Below are 20,296 nucleotides of genomic sequence, written 5' to 3' on the forward strand. Positions count from 1 at the left end.
CAGCAGGCATTTTGTGACTGGCAACCACAGCAATTCCTCAACATTTCAAATGTTCCCACTGACCCCAAATGATTGGTGGCCTATTAGTTAGTGTGTAGGGCTAATCTCTCTCTCTCTCTCTCTCTCTCTCTCTCTCTCTCTCTCTCTCTCTCACACACACACACACACACACAGACACACAATCTAAGTTAAGTGTTTCTAATGTCAGGCATACTAATTTTCTTACGTATGTTCCAAATACTTCTATTCCTCCATTCTTTTCCCCATTATGTATTTCCCATATTTACAAGCAGGCTATCAATAAAATGGATTCATATTGCCTGTTTAGGAGATGGGATCTAGTTAGCTTGATGAATCAAAAGCAATGTTGGCCTAATCTAGATCTTATACCCATGCTTGCAGTTTGCGTAGGGTGGTGGAGTGTGATTGCTTTCTATAGGTCCCATCTTTATACATCCATAAGTTGGCAAGCATCTAATTATTTGAAGAGTGGAGTTGAACAGCTGCATCTTAAAATCTAAGAATAAATAGTTTCCCGGGTACAAACTGAAGACCATGTGTTTTTAATAACCGTACAGCTTACAAAGCATGTTCTCATTAAAAGAGAGCACGTGTTGCGGTTGGGGCCAGCCAAGCCAGCCCTCTGTTGCTGGGAGGGTTAGGATAGATGGCCTCTAGCAGGGATTGGTCGATGGTGTTGCTGGGGTAAAATTGATGTTGCCATTTAGGGGGAAGGAACAGAGGTTTTTTAAGAACTGCACGCAGCGTGAGAGCTTTCACTTTTGCTGCGTGCAACGGATCACCTGCCCACTCTCCCTTATTTTGTTATGGTGTGTAGACCTTGCTATGCATGTCATGGGGTCGTCTGCCATTGGGGTAGGGGCGTGGTAGGAATTTTGTCCATTTGGCTGATTGGCTGGTGCCATTTGGTTTTTGCCTACTGCGTAGCAAATTGTCACAACTTGTAAGGTTGCAGTTAGGCATTGGTTAAATAATTGGTTGGAGGAGGGGTAAGGATTGGCTGTGCCTGCCCCTCCAATGGTGCTGCTGCAAGGGAATTCCGTTAAATGAATTCAGGGGCTTGCCATGCTTTCGTCCTTATCCCTGGAATCAGATTTGGGCCACACAAGCCCCTGGGAGCATGAGGGGGAAAGGTGAGGGCCTGTGGCTCAGCTCCACTTTCTACCCAATATTGTTTCCCCTCACTGACTTTCCCTGGAATCCGGAAGTCAGTTCTGTCCCCAGGCGGGGGGACAGATAGTCATAGCCAATGCCTAAGCACCCATTCACATCCATGTATGTTAATAAAGTTGTGGCCAAAATTATGCCAAAAACCTTAAACAAAAATTCTGTGTGATGTGTGAGTTATTGGGGAGGTGTCTTGGGGACCTCGACACGCAACCAGTAAAAGAGAAAAAGTGCCACAGACAGAAAAGTTCACTTGTGTGCTTTGCAAATTGCCACGTTCAGTACTAGGAAAAATGGGGCACATGAGGAAGATGGGGGTGGGGGTGACTGTTCCAGTTATAGCACTTAATCACAAAAACCCTGTCAGTAGGCTAAATACCTCTGGCAAAGTTAAGTTAATTAAAAGTGGATTTGTACTTCATCTTTTAAGTTAATTAAAGGTGAAGTTGCACTGTGTCTTTTACAGATGATGGTGTCATTACTCTGGCTCACGCAACTACAAATTGTATTCTTCTTAATGAAAATCTCTTCATAACACTTCCATCTGGGGCTGTTTAAGATGCTGTTGTTTTTGTTACACTGCTTCAGAAATACCGCATGGTTATCCAAGTATCTGAGACCACATGAAGCTTGGAGGTTATCCATGTTTTATTGAAATACTTTCTGTTTCGGGGAATCTATGGAGATTAGTGTTGTGATCTGATTGTGGTTGTGATATGCATTCAGGTCCTGCTTATGAGTTTCCCATAGACATCTGGTTGACTGGTCACCATGCAAAAAGTATGCTGGACCAAGTGAGCCACTGGTCAGATCCAGCAGGACTCTTATACTCATTTAGATGATTCACATACATGAGTCTAGGATGCTTCCAAGTTGTTACAACACTTGTTTGCTCAGTGATAACATCTTCCTGCAAGGCAGCAGAGGTTGAGGATCAGAGTTTTCCTTCTCCTAGATTCGCTACCTTAGGGTTACCAGACATCCCCGGTTCCCGGGGACAGTCCCCGGATTTGCAATTCTGTCCCCGGACAAATTCCATCCCCGGAGTATCCCCAGATTTGCAAATCTGTCCCCAGGAAATGTGACAGCGGCAGCCTCAGCAGCCCGGAGCCAGCCTGTTAGCGCAGTTGGCAGACTTCTCTCAGCTCCTCTCTCTGGTTTTTCCATACTTACAATTTTCTGCATATTATAAAATTGTAAAAATCCTTAACCTATTTGTCTATATGTTATTAATAATAAATTTGTGAATGTTTATTCAAAACCTGCCAAGGAGTCCAGTTCATTTTGCTGTTTCTTTAAATACTGTGTAAAAGGTTCCCATTCTTCTTTAAAGTCACAGTTGTCCTTATCACGTAGTTTGTATGTCAATTTCACCAATTCCGCATAGTCCATCAGTTTCTCTTGCCATAGTTCTTTAGTCGGGGTTTCTTCATTCTTCCATCCTTGTGCTATTAAGACTCTTGCCGCCGTTGTCACGTACATAAAGATATTCTTAAATTTCCTTGGCAGGTCTTTCCTGAAAATCCCTAACAAAAATGCTTCAGGTTTTTTGACAAATGTTAATTGGAACATTTTCTTCAACTCATTATATATCATTTCCCAAAATTTTCTAAACTTACTGCAATCCTACCACATATGGTAAAAAGTCCCTTCTTTTTCCTTACATTTCCAACACATGTTTGAACTGGTTTTATACATTCTTCCTATATGTATTGGTGTTGTATATCATCTATACATCATTTTCATATAATTTTCTTTCAACAGAGAGCAATCTGTAAATTTTAAATCAGTTTTCCATAATCTTTCCCAGTCTTCAAAGATTATATTGTGACCTATATCCTGTGCCCATTTAATCATTACTGATTTCACCTCTTCATCTTTTGTTTCCCATTCTAACAGACTACTATATCCACCTTTCAGCAGCTTCAACTTCCCTTCTACGACTTCCTTTTGGAATCTGGATGTCGTATAGCTAAATCCTTTCTTGTTATCTTCTTTGTATATTTCATGTAGTTGCCAATAATGTAACCAACTCTGAAAATGGTAATAACTTAGGTACACTTGTCAATGGTTCTTCTACAGAAAACACCACATCACCCGCAAAGGCTTTTATCTTATAATTCCGTTGGCCCACCCTTATCCCCTTTATGTCAGAATTATTTCTTATCCTCTGCACCAAAACCTCTAGGGCTGATATAGATTGAAGCAGTGATAGGGGGCATCCTTGCCTTGTCCCCTTCTACACCTTACATTTTTCCTGTAATGGCATTATTTACAATCAGGTTTGCAGTTTGATCTGTATAAATTGCCTTAATTCCTTTGATAAAAATGACTCCTAATTCCATTTTCCTCCTAATAACTTAATCATAAATGACCAAAAACAAAAAGAAATCCAATAGGGACTAATCTAAGGTTCTGCACTTTGGGAGGAAGAACCAGCTGCACCAATATAAGACGAGGGATATCTGGTTTGCTAGTAGTACATGGGAAAAGGATCTAGGGGTCTTAGTGGACCACAAGCTTAACATGAGTCAACCTGAGAGTGATGCAGCATCAAAAAAAAAATGCTAATGCTGTTTTAGGCTGCAACAACAGAAAAGTGTCCAGATCAATGGAAGACAATAATACAACAAAATTCAAAACAGTAACAATTTATTGCATGTTTATTCAAAACCCATTAAAAACTATTTAGTTTAAGTAATGCAAGAAAATTGATCAGCTTGATCCAGTGACACCAGAGAGAGCCATTTTCACATGGAAGATGCAACAAGCGTTTTTTCTCCTGCTCTGGACGGTAGGACTCGAACCAATGGCTTCAAGATACAACAAAGGAGATGCCGACTGAACATTGTTCAACAGAGGAATGGACTCCCCTGTAAGGTGATGGACTCTCCAAATCTGTCATGGATTCTTTCTTTCTTTCTTTCTTTCTTTCTTTCTTTCTTTCTTTTTCTTTCTTTCTTGTTCTGCCCAATTTCAGTCCATATTTCATGGCTGCTTAAATCATCTGTCCCCCTCCTGATTCTCAGTGCCTCTTCTTCTGCCAGTCTTTGGCCAGTTGAGATGTCCAAATAGAGCAGCAATTCCTTCAAGGAGGAAAATCATAATTCCTCGATGATGATGTCATCTGGATGGAAAAGAATGAAAAAGAGAGAAAATCTATTCAGTCCTCTCTGCTTCTTGTAGCTGGAGTCAGTCTGGGTGCTGCCCTCCCAGGCCAGGTGGGAAAGGCTTGCCAGGCAGGGAGCAGGTCCTGCAGGACTCCCAGCAAGAAGACCTGGGAGGTGTGTCTTGGGCAAACAAGGGACGAGTGAGTGCACTGTCCCCAAGGTGTGGGGCTTACCTTCCTTCAGATTTTTCCTGAAACAAGCCAGCTCCAGCCAAATTACTGTGTTCTGCAGAGGAAAGACAAATATGAGTCAGTTGACACTATGAACCCCACCCTGGATGGGTGTAAGAGAAGCAGCCCCACCCAGGAAGGATGGAAGCAACCAAAGAACTGAATACAGGAAGGCAAAATACTTACTCTTAGGTATGGTAATCTTCGTGAAAGGGCCAGCAACAGGGATATACTGCTGGCCGCTAATTTCCTTTGGTCTTCACTTCCCAAAAGGGTGTAATATCGGAGGTCCTGTGGGATGAAAGAAATGGGACAGTCAGTTGGGTAAGGGACGGGGGGGGGGCAACCCTAAAACCACTCCTAATGCTATCAGAATACTTACGGTAAGCAAGTGGAGAAGGGTGCTAGTATTGGGGGCTTCTAGGAGGAGACCCCCCAGCAGGCTCTGGAATGGCCTCTTCAGTTCCTGTGGGAAAAGAGAGAAGAGAGGTTGAGTGCTGCTGGGTTAAATTTTGTAAGAGTGTGGGAAGAAGAAGTTAAAGCAGAGGACATACCTCTTTGTCCTCCTCTGCGCTCCCCAGAACTGCCTCTGTTGTTCTATGGAGGATAGCATTGACCATAGAGGGACTGAAGTGGGGTCTCATAAAACTGGAGAGAGAAAGGGAAGGGGTTAGACACTGCCTCCTCCAAGTCTCCCTTGTCCCCTTCTCCCTCCTACCTGACTTGCCCCCCCCAAAGCTCCCCCTGGAGTTCTGCCCCCCTGCAGCCCCGCCCAGTCCAAAGACCCCACTCACCTCAACTGCAGGAGGGCCTCGAAGGCCAGGGCCAGGCTCAGGGGGCGATCCCTGAAGTACTCCAAGTGGCCGAGGATGTTCTAGAAGAGAGCAGAGGAGGAAAGTCAGCTCCTTCCAGGAGTCTCCAGAGGACGGCTCCAACCCCAAACGCAGCCCCTCTCTGCCCCTTCCTCCCCATGGGGGTCCCTCACACCACCCATCACTCACCAGAATGGCTTTGGCCGTCTCCTGCTTGGAGTACTTCAGGGTTCGGAGCCCCCTGAGCCAAGCTGCCTGGCAGTCCTGGATGACCCCCAGGAGATAGAGCTGATCTTTTTCTAGCAGCTGAAAGGCAAAAGTCAGACTGTCAGTTCCTTGTGGGGGGAGGGCTCCTCCACATCTGAGAGTGCAGAGTGGAGTACAGGTCCTCCCTGCTCTCGTTTTATCCAATACTCACCACAACAATCAAGCTACAGTGGTACCTCGGGTTACATACGCTTCAGGTTAGAGACGCTTCAGGTTACAGACTCTGCTAACCCAGAAATAGTACCTCGGGTTAAGAACTTTGCTTCAGGATGAGAACAGAAATCGTGCTCTGGCGGCGCGGTGGCAGCAGGAGGCCCCATTAGCTAAAGTGGTGCTTCAGGTTAAGAACAGTTTCATGTTAAAAACGGACCTCCTGCACAAATTAAGTACTTAACCCAAGATACCACTGTATCTTAGTTCAATGTTATTCCAGCATGCACAGGAGGCCTGTTCCCTGCCCAGATTTTGACTGCCAAGGGGGCTCTACAGGGTTTAATCCAGCACTGCCCCATGAACGGCTCAGTATACCTGAAGGAGCATCTCCACCACCATCGTTCAGCTCCACCCCCACCCACTGAGGTCCACCCTTCTGGTGGTTTCCTCACTGCGAGAAGTGAGGTTACAGGAAACCAGGCAGAGGGCCTTCTCGGTAGTGGTGCGCACCCTGTGGAACGCCTTCCCATCAGATGTCAAGGAAATAAACAGCTACCTGACTTTCAGAAGACATCTGAAGGCAGAGGCATAGGAAGGAGTGTGTGGTTGGGGCCGTTTGCCCCAGGTGTCAGTACTGAGGGGAGTGACAAAATGGCAAATATATGTGTTTTTAAAATAAATTCCCCCCCCCCAAGGTGAGGTATGCCACGCCACGCCACTCCTGCCTGGGCAGCTGCCTCAGAGCGACTGAGGGAGATGCTGCTGTCGGCGCTGCTGCGATTGCAGCAGGAAGAGGAGGAAGGAAAGTGATCCCTCCCTGAATGCCTCTGTTCGTCTCAACACTATGTGCTTGTCCTCTTCCCCTGGACCCAAATTACATGCAGGGCTTGATGGAGATGAAGTTGGAAGCAAATCCTGTCACTGGTCCCCCCACTTAAAAGATGGCAGCGAAACTTAGGCAGCATACATTTAAAACACATTGCTTCTCCCTGAGGATTCTTGGAACTGCAGTTTACCATTCAAAAAGCTACAGTTCCAACTCCCTTAACAGACTACATTTCCCATGATTCTTAGGGTAAAGTCATGTCCTTTACATTTATGGCATTTACCTCACAAAGGGGTGCAGGAGCAAGGCCATGGGTATCCATGTTTGGCATTGATCCCAATGATGATACATAGACCTTGGCAGTTGCTCAGCTATGCTGACCCCCGAGCGCTCCAGTTGGAGAACAGCCTTTACCGAAGGTGTCATGGGTTTTGAAGACTCTCGAACTCAGGACGAAAGGGAGTAACATGCTAAGAGGAAGGCACGTTTGGCAAACCCTCACTGTGATCAACTTCCACCTGGAAACCAATGTCCCCACTGTGGAAGGAAGCGTGGATCCAGAATTTGCCTCCACAGTCACTCACTGTTAAAATCATGTTCATGGAAGGCAATCTTACTCGGCTATGAGTGATCGCCAGAGAAGAAGACTGAGTACAACTTATTCCCTCCACTGCTCCACGCACTTCCTTCCAAAATTCAAGCACCAGGGAAGCTAATAGGGTTTTTAATAATAATAATAATAGTAATAATAAGAATAAGAATAAGAATGCCTTCCTTAGACTAGCAAAATGGCAGATATTCCTATTAGTGAGCCAGTGTGGTGTAGTGGTTAAGAGCAGTGGACTCGTAATCTGGTGAACCGGGTTCGATTCCCCGCTCCTCCACATGCAGCTGCTAGGTGACCTTGGGCTAGTCACACTTCTCTGAAGTCTCTCAGCCTCACTCACCTCACATAGTGTTTGTTGTGGGGGAGGAAGGGAAAGGAGAATGTTAGCTGCTTTGAGGCTCCTTAGGGTAATAATAAAGCGGGATATCAAATCCAAACTCTTCTTCTTCTTCTTCTTCTATTAGGAAGCCCATGAACAGTGGAATATTCCCAGTGCCCAGACTTATGTCCATCTTCTACACAAGGGCAGTTAGGGATTCCTCAGGCCAAACAGTTCACCTGTACGATTTTTGGGGACTTGTAGCCATTTGGACTTGAAAATGGTTTGATCTTCTTTTCTTCTTCTTTTTTTACAAAAGCACATCACCTAAAAAAGGAATTGCATTATAGCCGGCATCAGGTCACGGAGGCCATGTCATTATGAAGCTAATGAGTTGTGACTTCATGCCACCTGAAATGTTCAATGAACAGAGCCCCTTGTCTCAAAGCCTCAGTGTCAATTCTTCCTCTCTGTGGCTTGTTAAAAAAAAGGGGTCTAAAGGTTCTAAAAGCTAAAAATGAAAATGGTGGAAGGATCATGAACTCTGAGCGATAAAGAGAGAGGGAGAGATATCATTTCTTCTTACCCCCCAACCGAAGGGCCAGTTTTTCAACAGGTTTAAAAGCTCATTCAGGGAGGTATGGTGGGGAAATGGAACTCTGGAAGAGACCAACCTCATTCTAGAAAATGCCAGCTTCTTAAATTGGTTCTAAAATTAATTATTTTATGGTCCGCTGCAGACAATTGCCAATCGGTGACAAGATCTGGAAACCATCAGGGTATAACTGAAGCTCTGACTTCTGTTATAAAGATGTATGTTATATAAGTAAGCTGGCATCATCAGATCGCTGGCCAGAATATCTTTTCACATTTTTTCTCCTGGCTTTTTTTCCTAGCTAGAATTTGCGTTATCCATAATAATTTCATTTCTATTTTATTTTACTGTACAGTTTTATGCGTGATTGTTGTAAACCACTCTGATCTTCCTTTATGAATAGTGGTATATAATTTTACAGTACAGTATATAAATAATGACAACTACAATAATGCCAATAAAGGAGATACGATTACAAATAGACCCAGAAGAAGAAAAAACTTGGCATTTTAAGAGACAGCTATATCATCCCCTCGGAAGGCACAAAACTCTCAGGAAGAAAAGAGTCTCCTAGCAATTAAATGCTGTTCCTGTTCCTGTACAGCCACGGGGCTGTTTGAAGTTATTGAAAATGCAGCCTCCTATTTTCCTCTAAGTAAGCAGGGAATGAGACAGAAGAAGATAAAAAGGGAGCAAAAGGTGAGAAGAGATGATTTGCTTTTAAGGAGGGGGGAGCTATACTACAGCAGTTTTTTATTTCCAAGTGAAAATTCAAGAGAAGGGTGCAACCAGCTGCAAGTCATCTCCACTCCTATGCCAGACCCTAGCCCCAGAACATATGACCGTCACAAATTGTGGACAACAGGTTGCATTCTGGGTGCTACTGCTTAAGCGCTGCCACTGCTGATGGAAACCAGTCCCTATTTTCCAGGGACGGTCTGGATTTACAGAAGTCAGCCTAGTTTCTGATTTGATCCCGGAATATCCCACTTTTCCTTAGGATGTCCCTATTTTCATCAGAAAAATGGTGGAGGGTATGGAATTATGTGACTCCCTGAGCCGAGGAGAAAAGTAACTATACAACCTTCAGAATACATCTGAAGGCACCCCTGTATAAGAAAGTTTTTAAATGTTTAATGTTTTGTTGTGTTTTTATGCATGTTTAAAGCCGCCCAGAATGGCTGCGGCAATCTAGTCGGATGGGCGGAGTAGAAATAAAAATAAAAATAATAGCTGTTGTTGTTGTTGTTGAATGTTGTTGTTGTTTAGTCGTTTAGTCGTGTCCGACTCTTCGTGACCCCATGGACCAGAGCACGCCAGGCACTCCTGTCTTCCACTGCCTCCCGCAGTTTGGTCAGACTCATGTTTGTAGCTTTGAGAACACTGTCCAACCATCTCATCCTCTGTCGTCCCCTTCTCCTTGTGCCCTCCATCTTTCCCAACATCAGGGTCTTTTCCAGGGAGTCTTCTCTTCTCATGAGGTGGCCAAAGTATTGGAGCCTCAGCTTCACGATCTGTCCTTCCAGTGAGCACTCAGGGCTGATTTCCTTCAGAATTTATAGGTTTGATCTTCTTGCAGTCCATGGGACTCTCAAGAGTCTCCTCCAGCACCATAATTCAAAAGCATCAATTCTTTGGCGATCAGCCTTCTTTATGGTCCAGCTCTCACTTCCATACATCACTACTGGGAAAACCATGGCTTTAACTATATGGACCTTTGTTGGTAAGGTGATGTCTCTGCTTTTTAAGATGTTGTTGAATAGGACACCCCCATTTTCATTGGAAGCATGTTGAAGGGTATGTAATGGAGGACAGGAAAAGGGCATGGAACTTCTTGCCCACCAAGACTTAAAGTGCCTTTTTCCTTCCAGGTTGGGGGCAGAGAGTAAAGAGGTGAGGCAGCAGCCAAAGGGAAGTTGAGGGAATGAATCCAATGCACAGCTGGTCCCAGGAAGTGAAAGGTACTAACCCAGCTCAGACAAAAGTAAGATCCTTAGAGTTTAGCTGGGTCCACTATCCCATTGACAGTGCCAATCTGGTGCTTCCACTGGTGCATTTGCACCAGCTAGCCAGCCAGCCAGCCTTCTCTCCCTCTCCATCTCCCTCTGCCTCCCAGTAAGTAGCAGCAATTTGAGTGATTGGAGGTCAAGCGAGCATCAACACCCAGCACACTGTCTGCTACTGACCAGATAACTGTCTACTTCTCCGAGTTGGTTGGCATCTGCCCAGCACCTGTCTTGGCTGCTGGAGAGAACCACTGTAATGGCGGACGCAGCAAATCTCTATGGAGTATGGAAATGAGGGGGGGGACCTCTCTTAAAGCTTTTCCTATTATGTTATACTCAGTGCTTTTTTCTGAGGAGACACAGGGGTATGTATACCCCTAAATGTTTTGTGTATCTAAGTTTGGCCTCATTGAGGGTCAGTATTTCAATATGAGTAGGAAAATGAAAGTACCACTACACATTTTTTAGGGGGGGGGATTATATGGTTATACTGAAAGCCCCTGGGGTGAGTGAAAGGTATGGCCAGTTCTTCTTTCCTTGCCTCTGTCATAATACTGTCTCTTGTGCTTGTTTCAGTTTATTTGAGGTTTGATGTTTTTAATGTACAGTCATACCTCGGGTTACAGATGCTTCGGGTTATGCATTTTCAGGTTACGGATGTGCCGAAACCCGGAAGTACCAGAACAGGTTACGTCCGGGTTTCGGCACTTGCACATGCACAGAAGCACTAAATCGTGCTTTGTGCATGCGCAGAAGCACTGAATTGTGACCCTTGCATGCACAGATGTGGTGCTGTGAATTGCAAACGTGTAAGCTGTCTTGTGTGCATACTGGATGAAAAGGCAATGTGTCACTCAATAAACAAGCAATAACAAAGGCAATGGGATGGTGTTGTTCAATGGTACGTGATGTTACGCCATCTCTAAGATGGAGTAAATAAAATCACATGGACCAGCACGGCCAATCAGATGCAACATCGCACATGGGGTGACATTTTTTTAGTGATGAACTATATGTTGATTTGACTGAGCTGTGATATATGCATAATAATAATAATAATAATAATAATAATAATTGGAGAAGTAGCTGAAAAAAGTTTGGTGTGGTGGAAGTTAGACTAGTGAGAAATATTGGTTCAGTCCAACTCTTTTCAAACCTGGAAGATAAATAATGATGGAAAGGCAGTTCATAGAGAAGGGTAAGTCTTTGAAGAAATCTCTCCACTATAGGATGAGCAAGATCAAGGGCTCATCCAGACTTCTGCTTTCACCTGTGGAAAACCTCATCTTTACTGCTGAATCGGAGCAAACATTAATCAGGTTTACCACAGATTGACATCTGCTCTGATTCAGCACTAAAGAACGGGTTTTCCCAGGGAAAGTGGTGGGGTAAACAGAAAACCACTCAGCAAGTACAAGACAAGTGGAAAACAGCTTGGACTCATGCTTTTTAGGCACAGGACAAGTCCCTAGTCTGGCCGGTCAGAATTTAGGAAAGACCACTGGACAGGCAAGTGATTTGTGAGGACATAAGTTATTTGCCTTGCCCCTTTGTACATTTATTTAATTGAATAACTAATCTTCCCCTAAAACAGATTATTACTTTCACCGCCTATTGGCTTAGTGTCAGTTGCTGATTTTAGCTACTCCAGGGAGGCTGTTGCTTTTTTTTACCTTCATGCCAATGTGGCTGGGAGTGGAGTTTCCATCCCAGAATGCTTCTAAAGCATGGAAACATAGGGATAAATTAACAGCAAACTAGAAAGAGCCTGATGCATTTTAGCCTCTGACATGCACCTCCTTAATTCACAAATTACTCTTGATTACCAAAGTGCGCAGTCCAAAAATAGCCACAAATGTACAGCTATTCTTCAACTTGGTCATTATTGGAACTGGGTTAACTACACATACATTCCTCACTTTGCTATGTTGATCCTTCCTGCTACTATTTTCGTTGACCTGACCTTAAACTCTCGCAAGGCTGCAGGGCTTTAGAGAATGATCTGGTGACCTGACCCTAAAATAAAACTCCATCTCTGTTTGTAGAACGCTTTAAATTCTGATTGACAGTCGCTGATAACTCTGCCAAAGGAGGTGTTTGTTTCCTCAGACTTAGGTGTTAAAGCCATAATTATAACTGAAGCTGTCATAAGCCTTTGTATTCTCAAAAATTTAGTAGCTGTCCAGTTGTTATTCTCATTGGCAATAAACCCGTAGACATTAAGAACACAGAAATCAATGTCAGGCTAGGCTCTCTGTTGCTGATGCACTAGTTTTTCTGCCTAATAATAATAATAGGAAAACTGATGTGTGTATCGCAGTCTGTCCAGTCAGGTGCTTCACAAGTTATTTGTCCTTTTTTTTTAAGTCCTAGTTAGAGACAGGGAGATTGAAAACTTAACCAGGTCTCTGTGGGGCTGAAGGGACACATCTGGTACAGCTCTTTTTATGCCAGCCTGACTATCTTAATTTCTATCTGCATCTTGTCTCCTTAAAGTAAAGTGCACTGAATATATATCTTAGCATCCAAAATAATTCCCACATGATATCACTTAATTACCCCTTAAAATGAACAAAATATATTCTTTCAAAGGCATGCAAATGAATGCCAATTTTTTTCATATTTCTAGACCATCTTTTAACAAGAATGTATTGCACACATTAAGAATAGTGCATAAGAATGGTTATATTAGCATTATTTGAAAAGATGGGATCCTTCCCATAAGTAATTCACCTGCATACAGATGAGGATAAAAATTTACTACAAGCAAATGTATGAACACTTGGTTGATGGCTAGGGATGGGGAGAATTTTGATTCCATTCACATTTGAAAGTGAACCTACATAATTTGCACTTTTTGAAACAATCTGTGCACTGAAATGAAAGTATCCTTCTTAATGCATTTTGCAATGCAGTTCTTTAGCCAAAAAAAATGTGTACAAATGTGCACATATTAGGTTAAAGTATGCATATAGTAGTGGAACATAATATGAAGTGCATTATATTTGGAGACATTGTTTTGCAAAAAAATGTGTACATTAGGCAAAACTGCATACAAAAATGGGTATATTAGGAGAAATTTGCACTGAATTGTAATGAAATGTCACAGGGTCTTTTTTCACCACAATGGTGCAAAAGTGAATAAATAAGCAAACTAAAATGGAGACCCGAACTTAAGTATGGAGAAAAAAGAAAGAGAAATGGAGAAAAAGTAAAACTGTCAAAATCCACCATTTCCTACTGGTGGCTTGCATATCTTTTGTGGAGTCACTTGAATGTCTGTTAAATCTTTCATTAGAAATGTTTTTTCCCCATGAGATGGCACAGCAATGAAAAGCAGCCCTCAGGCATCAGAGTGTCAAAGAGTTTTCTCTGCATCCCTCTTGGAGTGCAATTCTGTGTGACATTGCCAGAACCCCAAAAAAGACAAGTTTGATCACCTTCACTTGGTGAATAATATAAACCTAGAAGTACTTGTGCTGTCGTATACATTCCACAAGAATAAACTCTATGTTCACTTTTGAAGTAACAAAGTTTTGTTGGGTTTTTCTTTTTCATTTTCCTCATCTGTTATTTTTCCCTGTTCTGGACATCCCCACTTCATTTTAGCTGCTAACCCACATAACAAAATGTCAGTTGCTTGAGCTCCATTAGAAAATTTATGGCCCCTAACTCTGCCCCTTGGGTTCCCATTGGTTAGTCATTTTACAATTAGTTAACCCTTTCTTTATGAACCCACTATGATGTCACACACCTAGGAGGGCAAACGCCACAAAGAGTATTTTGGTTTATGGGTTCAAATAGGCCACCACTTTATTGGTTACAGATGTGAGCGGTTTGGCTTAGCATTGGGTGAAGCCAGGCTATATCTCGACTCCCACCCATCTGCAGGGAGTCCATATAAGGGTAAACCACCAATAGGGGGAGCCCTATGACTTGCATCAAATAGGGGCACCCTGTTGGGGGTGTCTACTTTATGTCCCCCATGCCAGATCACTGTAGATTCCCGGATACCAGCCGCAACACCACCCACCAGGAAGGGTAAGCGGACTTAAAAGACTCCGGGTAAAGGTCCATGACACAAAACGTAACATCTCTGTATGCTAAGTTATATGTATATATACACATTTATGTTTTCTCAAAACAGGGTGCTGTACAGAACTGTAAAAACAAAACAAAACAAAACAAAACAAAACACCTCCTTAAATAACATTCATTAAAATGACAGGATAATCAAGAAAGAATTAAACCATTGTCTTGGCCTTCCAGCATAACAAAGTCTGCAAGAGATTCCTGAAGATCACTTTTGATGCCTGTTTAATCTCTGCTGGAAGAGTGTTCCACAGCATGGGACTTTTGATACTAACAGCTCTACTTCTAGTGGAACCAGTTGGGTGGCTATAACAGGGGGGATAACTGATATACAATTGGATATCTGACCTCCAATCCACCCCCTACCAAATCTCCTGCTTTGGGCCCATTGGGCTAGCAGCAGCATGTGTTGGACCCTGCTGCTCCTAACATTTCACCCTGAAAATTTCTTGCTCACCCATAATGGCTGTATCGTCTGATGCTCTGCAGTTTGCCAGTGTGGCACTTTCTTAATCCTTTTCTTGTCAATATCGGGGACATAATGATTCTCTTGGTGGCAGATACCGTCCCATTTCAGAACATCAGAGCTTTCTTGCGGTAGCCAGTTTCGAAAGTACTCTCATTAATGTGCTGCACTGGAAGCACAAATGAGGGCAATCCAACTTATTTATCAGCTCACATCAATATACCCAGCTCGAGAATGACCAAGACCTTGGAGGCATTTTTGCTTGGTGAATATTAATGCCATTTTTCATTGCAACAATATTTCTGTATTTATAAACTGGATTTAGAGCAAAATAGTGCTGCTGCTAGATAATAGAATTTACTGGTGCATGAAGCCAAGTTTGTTGCATAATAGATAACTAAAAATAAAAGCCAAGTTTTAAAACCTCCCAGTTCCACTGCATGGATGAATTATGTCCCAGCTGAATATATTACATGACACAATGCAAGTTTTTCCACATGCGTTTCCTCCAATGGCTTGACCCTGGAGCTCAAGCTCTTTAAAAATCATGAACACGCTTAGCAAAAGCTTTAATGTGTTTGACTCAGTCACATTATTTCTTGCAAGTGTGTTTGGAAGAGCCTGTTTCAAAAGTGAGAGAAAGGGAGGGGAATGTTTCATATGATTGAAGTAAGATGTGCTAGTTCAAGAAAGCAAGATGCATTTTCAATGAAGCTGTATTTTAGCAATATCCTGTATCAGAAAGAGGCAGAGCCTCCTGTGACAGGGGTTCTGTGACACAATATAACCTAAACCTCATCTGTCTGAAACAATATAGCTCAGTGATATCTTTTCTTGAAAAAGAGGTGCCATAACTCCTTTGTTTTCTTAGAATGACAATGGCGCCTATCTGAGAGGTGCTGGAACTTGGTTCCAGTGAGTTCTGACTGAACCCCCCCCCCGATATAGCCTAAGAAAAAGGAACTGAATTTTGAGGTGCTGGTGGAATTTAACCTTCTTAATTCCATTCTGAACTGACTACTGCTCCCAGGCCCAGCTCCTCTCTGGGGAGAGGACATTTGCAGGCCCCACACAACTCCTTAGTTGAGACTAGTCCCCCTTCTGTGGCAGGCGGGGGTGGGGGAAAAGGGAAAAGGGCTGAACAATTGGTGAGTACGCCACTCGTCACTCATAGTCACTCTAATGTCCAGTGCTCTGCATTTTGCCAGTATGGTACTTCTTTAATCGCTTTCTTGAAAATATTGGGAAGATGTCAGTACGTCTTGCTCCTTGCACCGATTTTCTTTGAGGCAAATGCTGCCCGGTGATTAGTAATTCCAGAGACGTGTGCAAAGGACTCTGAAATCCATAGGGCCAGATGTGGATCACTGTTGAAGTTTACCTGTGTGACATACTGGGAATTGTGTGGCCCAAAGGAGGTGTAAATCTGGAAAACCATCCTCCTCACCTGTGAGGGTGTGGCGGGGGGAAAGTGGTAGAGTTTAACACCACCTTTTCACCTCTGTAGAGTAGGCTGAATATTTCCCACAGATAGTACCCCCACCATGTAGTTGAGCTGGGTGATATATTGATATATAATCCCAAACTGATTAGAAGTCCATATCATGATATCGGTTTCATAATTTTTTGCCTGGCTATATATTGCAAATCGTGTGTGTGTGTACACATGCTACATAGTTCCATCCTTATTTCAGTCATCGTGATATATCAGTATATCATGATGATTAGCTGGTGATATATCATGATGTTGAAAACCAGATATGACTCAACCCTAGTTTAGAGGTTCTTAATATTGTTGTTTAATAAACTTCCCCTATTTATACCCCATACCTTGTGTCTTGCCTTCTTATTTCTGGTCTCCTAAAACAAGTGATATGAATCTATAGGGCAAATGGGGTAAATTTATTTATTTCATAAGAATCTATATGCCACTTTGCTGTGAAGAGAAGCCACAAAGCCATTTACAAACATAACTATCCACTGAAGTCCATATTTCTCTGAATGTTGCAACAGTGGAAAATAAGCCTCAAAATCTATCTGAAATATATATTCTAAGAGGAAATCCATTTAGAAAGGCATATTTTGAGTGAAAATGCCTAGCACAGAAATTGAATCTAGGACCTTCCTCTGAATGTGAAGTAGATGTTCTACCACTAAACTACACCCCCTTCCTGGTCTCTCTGAATATTTTTAATGGGGGGGGGTAGTCATTCTTATTCTGGCTGCAAGCTTTCTAACAATACCTGCAAAATGCTACAGAGTCGATTCAAGTCCTGAAGAAATTTCCACATTGTTCTAAGACTTAACCTGACACGCAAACATTAGCATTATGTGTTTCAGGCTACAGTATTAGAAATACGAGGTCTTTTCTTTTGAAGTTGGAGAGCACAAGAATATATCGGTTCACTTTGTGGTCTTCTGCCAAAATAAACTGCCAAGATTTTATTTATGCTCTTGTCAACAAGGCTTTTTAAAAACATGGCATCATGCTCTCTTTTTTTTCAGGTTGCCAATGAAAAGTTCATTAAGGAGATGGAGCCAATCGGCCTAGAAATTCGCAGAGGCAACACACAGCCGCTTCTGATAATTGCTACAGAGCACTTAGCATTACAGCAGCTTTCAGTGGTCCAAGAGCTTCACATTTTATGTGTATTGTTACACTTAGAATAGAAATGCATTTTTTTTCTGAGGGAAACATTGGCTTCCCTGTCACACATTTACCTCATGATGGAAATGCATGGGTATAGGTCTGCAGGAAATCAATAGGTTGGATGGAGTGCATAACTCAAATAACTAATGGTCTGTACATCTTTTTTTATAAAGAAGAAATAAAAATAATCCACAGAGAGCCCACCAAAAATTATCCTCTTCAAATGATCTACCAATCATCTACCATGATTTTTAATCATGTTTCCTCAGATAGACTCCAGAATCATAAGAAAATCTGACACCCATGGGGAAACAGAAAACAAATACACACACACACACAGAGAGAGAGAACACAGTATTTTGAGGCAAGAACAAGCATATGCAGGTACAGCCCTGAAATTTTGTTCTAGTCTCATCCTAAACTCATGATACTTTCCTTAAAATCCCATGGATGTTCCATTTGAATTCAAATCTCCAAATTCAACTCAAATTCTGCTTTACAAAAAAATTGGTGGCAACTTAAAAAAATCAAAACTGACCTGCCTCCCTGCACTATCAGTATAAAATCGCACCTACATGATACTTAGCTTTTGTCGCAAACATTCTCTTCACTGTGCTGGGCAGTCAAATTATATCTGCCAGTTCTAACTGCAACCCAGGGATGATTTTTCTGAACAGGCCCTTTCTGCAATCTGTTATCTGGTCCATTCCAAGCTGCTTTTACAGCACAGATGGGCAAATGAGTCTGCTTTGGTCCACTTCGCTCGCACACATAGGGAACAATCCTATACACAAGAATCTGGCATAAAGCAAGCCCAGCATAAGATATGTGTAAAGTACAGTGGTACCTTGGTTTAAGAACAGTCCTGTTTATGAACGATTCGGTTTACGAGCTACACAAAACAGGAAGTAGTGTTCTGGTTTGCGAACTTTACCTCGGTCTACAAATGGAAACCGAACAGTAGAAGGGCACCGGCAGTGGTAGGCCTCATTAGGGAAGCCATGCCTCGGTTTAAGAATGGATTCAGTTTAAGTACGGACTTCAGGAACCAATTAAGTTCATAAACTGAGGTAACACTGTACACCAGATCCAGCTATGCTCAGGAGTGGGGCAGGTGCTGGCTGAGCTATTCTAAGGCTAGCAGAGGGAAAACAAGCCTTTAAAGAGTGTTTTTGTTACACCACTGTGATGGGATGGTGAGCTGCTTGTGCGTAAAATCCTGATCCCTCAGAGTTTGGCTAAGTTCCCAAACCTCTGTCTGTGATGGAGCTCCTTAAGCATGGCTCCATCAATCGCTCGTTGAATCGGACAGTGGGCGTTTACGGAACTTCTTCCAACATAAAAGCTCCTTGACGGAAACGCGTCTTCTGGACTCTCGGCGTGACAGTTTCCGCCGAGGAGTGGGTGTGCCTACGGGAGGTCCTGAAACCTCTCCACTGTTCCCGCTTGAAGTATCTCTGAGCTCTCCCTCCGACTCACTTTCCCTTGTAACTCCACTTCTCCCCCTGCTGGTCCCCTCCTCCGCTGAGTGGTCTCTCTCACCCTCCATGAGCCCTTTCACCTCCTTCGTCTCAGATGACAGTTCCCTGACAACCACCCTTTTAGTTGGCTTAATTTATACCAGGTTGCCAGGTCATGTGACCAAACTGAACAAGCCTAAGTTCCAGCCTAAGTCTCCCCTCTCTGGTTCTTCCCCCAGAATGCCTCTCTTCATTGGCTTAAAATTCAGTGGATTCAGCTCAGCTTTCTGTGTCCCAACCGAGCCAGGATGCTGAACCTCCTGGCTCTGCTGGAGACTGGCTGGATACTAATCCTGAGCATCCCAGTGGCTCTTGCTAAAAGATTGCTCTCATAGTTGTCTGTAAATCCATTGTCCTTTGTCTGCATTCATTTGTGATTTAAAAAAAAAAATCAATCTGCACATAAACTTGCATTCAAATAGGCATTTTCTCCCCAAACCCATTTTCAAATTTACTTCCTTCCAAAATACACCAATCTAAACATTTTCTCTCAAGAGAAAGCGCATTTTGATACTTACTTTCTTTAACACCTGAAAATTGTATTAGAAAATTCAGGAAGTGTGAAATTCAGCAAGTAGCTACTTTGCATTGTGGCACACTAGTTTGGGAGGTGCAGATGAGGTCTGTTCATATCAGAATTTGGCACCCTTATTTAAAGGAAGGCTGCATCTCAGCTTCTTGCTGATGGTTAAAAACTATATGAACATCAGCTACATTTAGAAGGGGGAAAGTTCTAAGCAAACAACAAGGGCTTTTGCCATTGGCTGTCCTTCACCATATGAAGCCTTTTCTCCCAAGAGAGGTGACTGTGACAACAGCTGTTTCCATTCTCTGCCCTTTCAACTGTTAGGAAGATGCTGCCATTGCTTGTCATTTTTACTTTGTCACTTGATGTCTCAGGCTCTACCTGTCAAGCTGAATTAGCCTCGGGTGGTACTTGGGTCAATGTGCTTGGACAGAAGTGTGTAATGCACAAGCCCGCGCAAACTAGGAGAAGGGATGTTGACACTCAGGTTCACAGGATCAAGCAGCAATTATTTGGGATTTCTTTGGGACAGGGGTTATGAGAAAATACAAAGGCCTAGCTAGAGAAACGTTAGGGTGCTAGCTGTCAGCTTAGAGGTCACGCCTGTACAATTCAAAGCTCTGGGTGAAAGCGCCAGTTCCTCCATTCCTGAAGGCCAATACTCAGACTGCATGGTAGAAGGCTGGCGTGAGGGCCTCCTTCATTCACATAACATTTAATGTGAACTGAGGGCAAAAGCAGGCATGTCTTTTAAGTGTGGCACAACAAGCGATCTGCAGAATGAGGCCTTCTGTATTTGGAGGCATTTGTTTTCAGGGCAGACAAAGTGTGTTGAAAGCTTTTCCATTGCACTAAGAAGGTCCGCCTATCTCCAACCAGAGCTTCTGTGTGATTGGAGGCCTGGACATGTTCTCCATCTTAACAAAGGT

General features: G+C 43.0%; 1 protein-coding gene across 4 annotated transcripts in view; it reads right to left on the reverse strand.

The window, feature by feature from the left end:
• Window positions 1–4,142: 4,142 nt before the first annotated feature.
• LOC310761210 (uncharacterized protein) overlaps window positions 4,143–20,296 on the reverse strand; it is a 114,589-nt gene continuing 98,435 nt past the window's right edge. For all 4 annotated transcript variants that reach the window (XM_083611019.1, XM_083611020.1, XM_083611018.1 and 1 more), the window contains one exon: window positions 4,143–4,315. In XM_083611019.1, coding sequence (XP_083467145.1) covers window positions 4,290–4,315 — 26 coding nt within the window. In that variant the 3' untranslated portion in view covers window positions 4,143–4,289. The remainder of the gene's footprint in view (window positions 4,316–20,296) is intronic.

Source organism: Podarcis filfolensis (assembly GCF_964270895.1).
Source record: "Podarcis filfolensis genome assembly, chromosome: 4".
Taxonomy (NCBI): Eukaryota; Metazoa; Chordata; class Lepidosauria; order Squamata; family Lacertidae; genus Podarcis; species Podarcis filfolensis.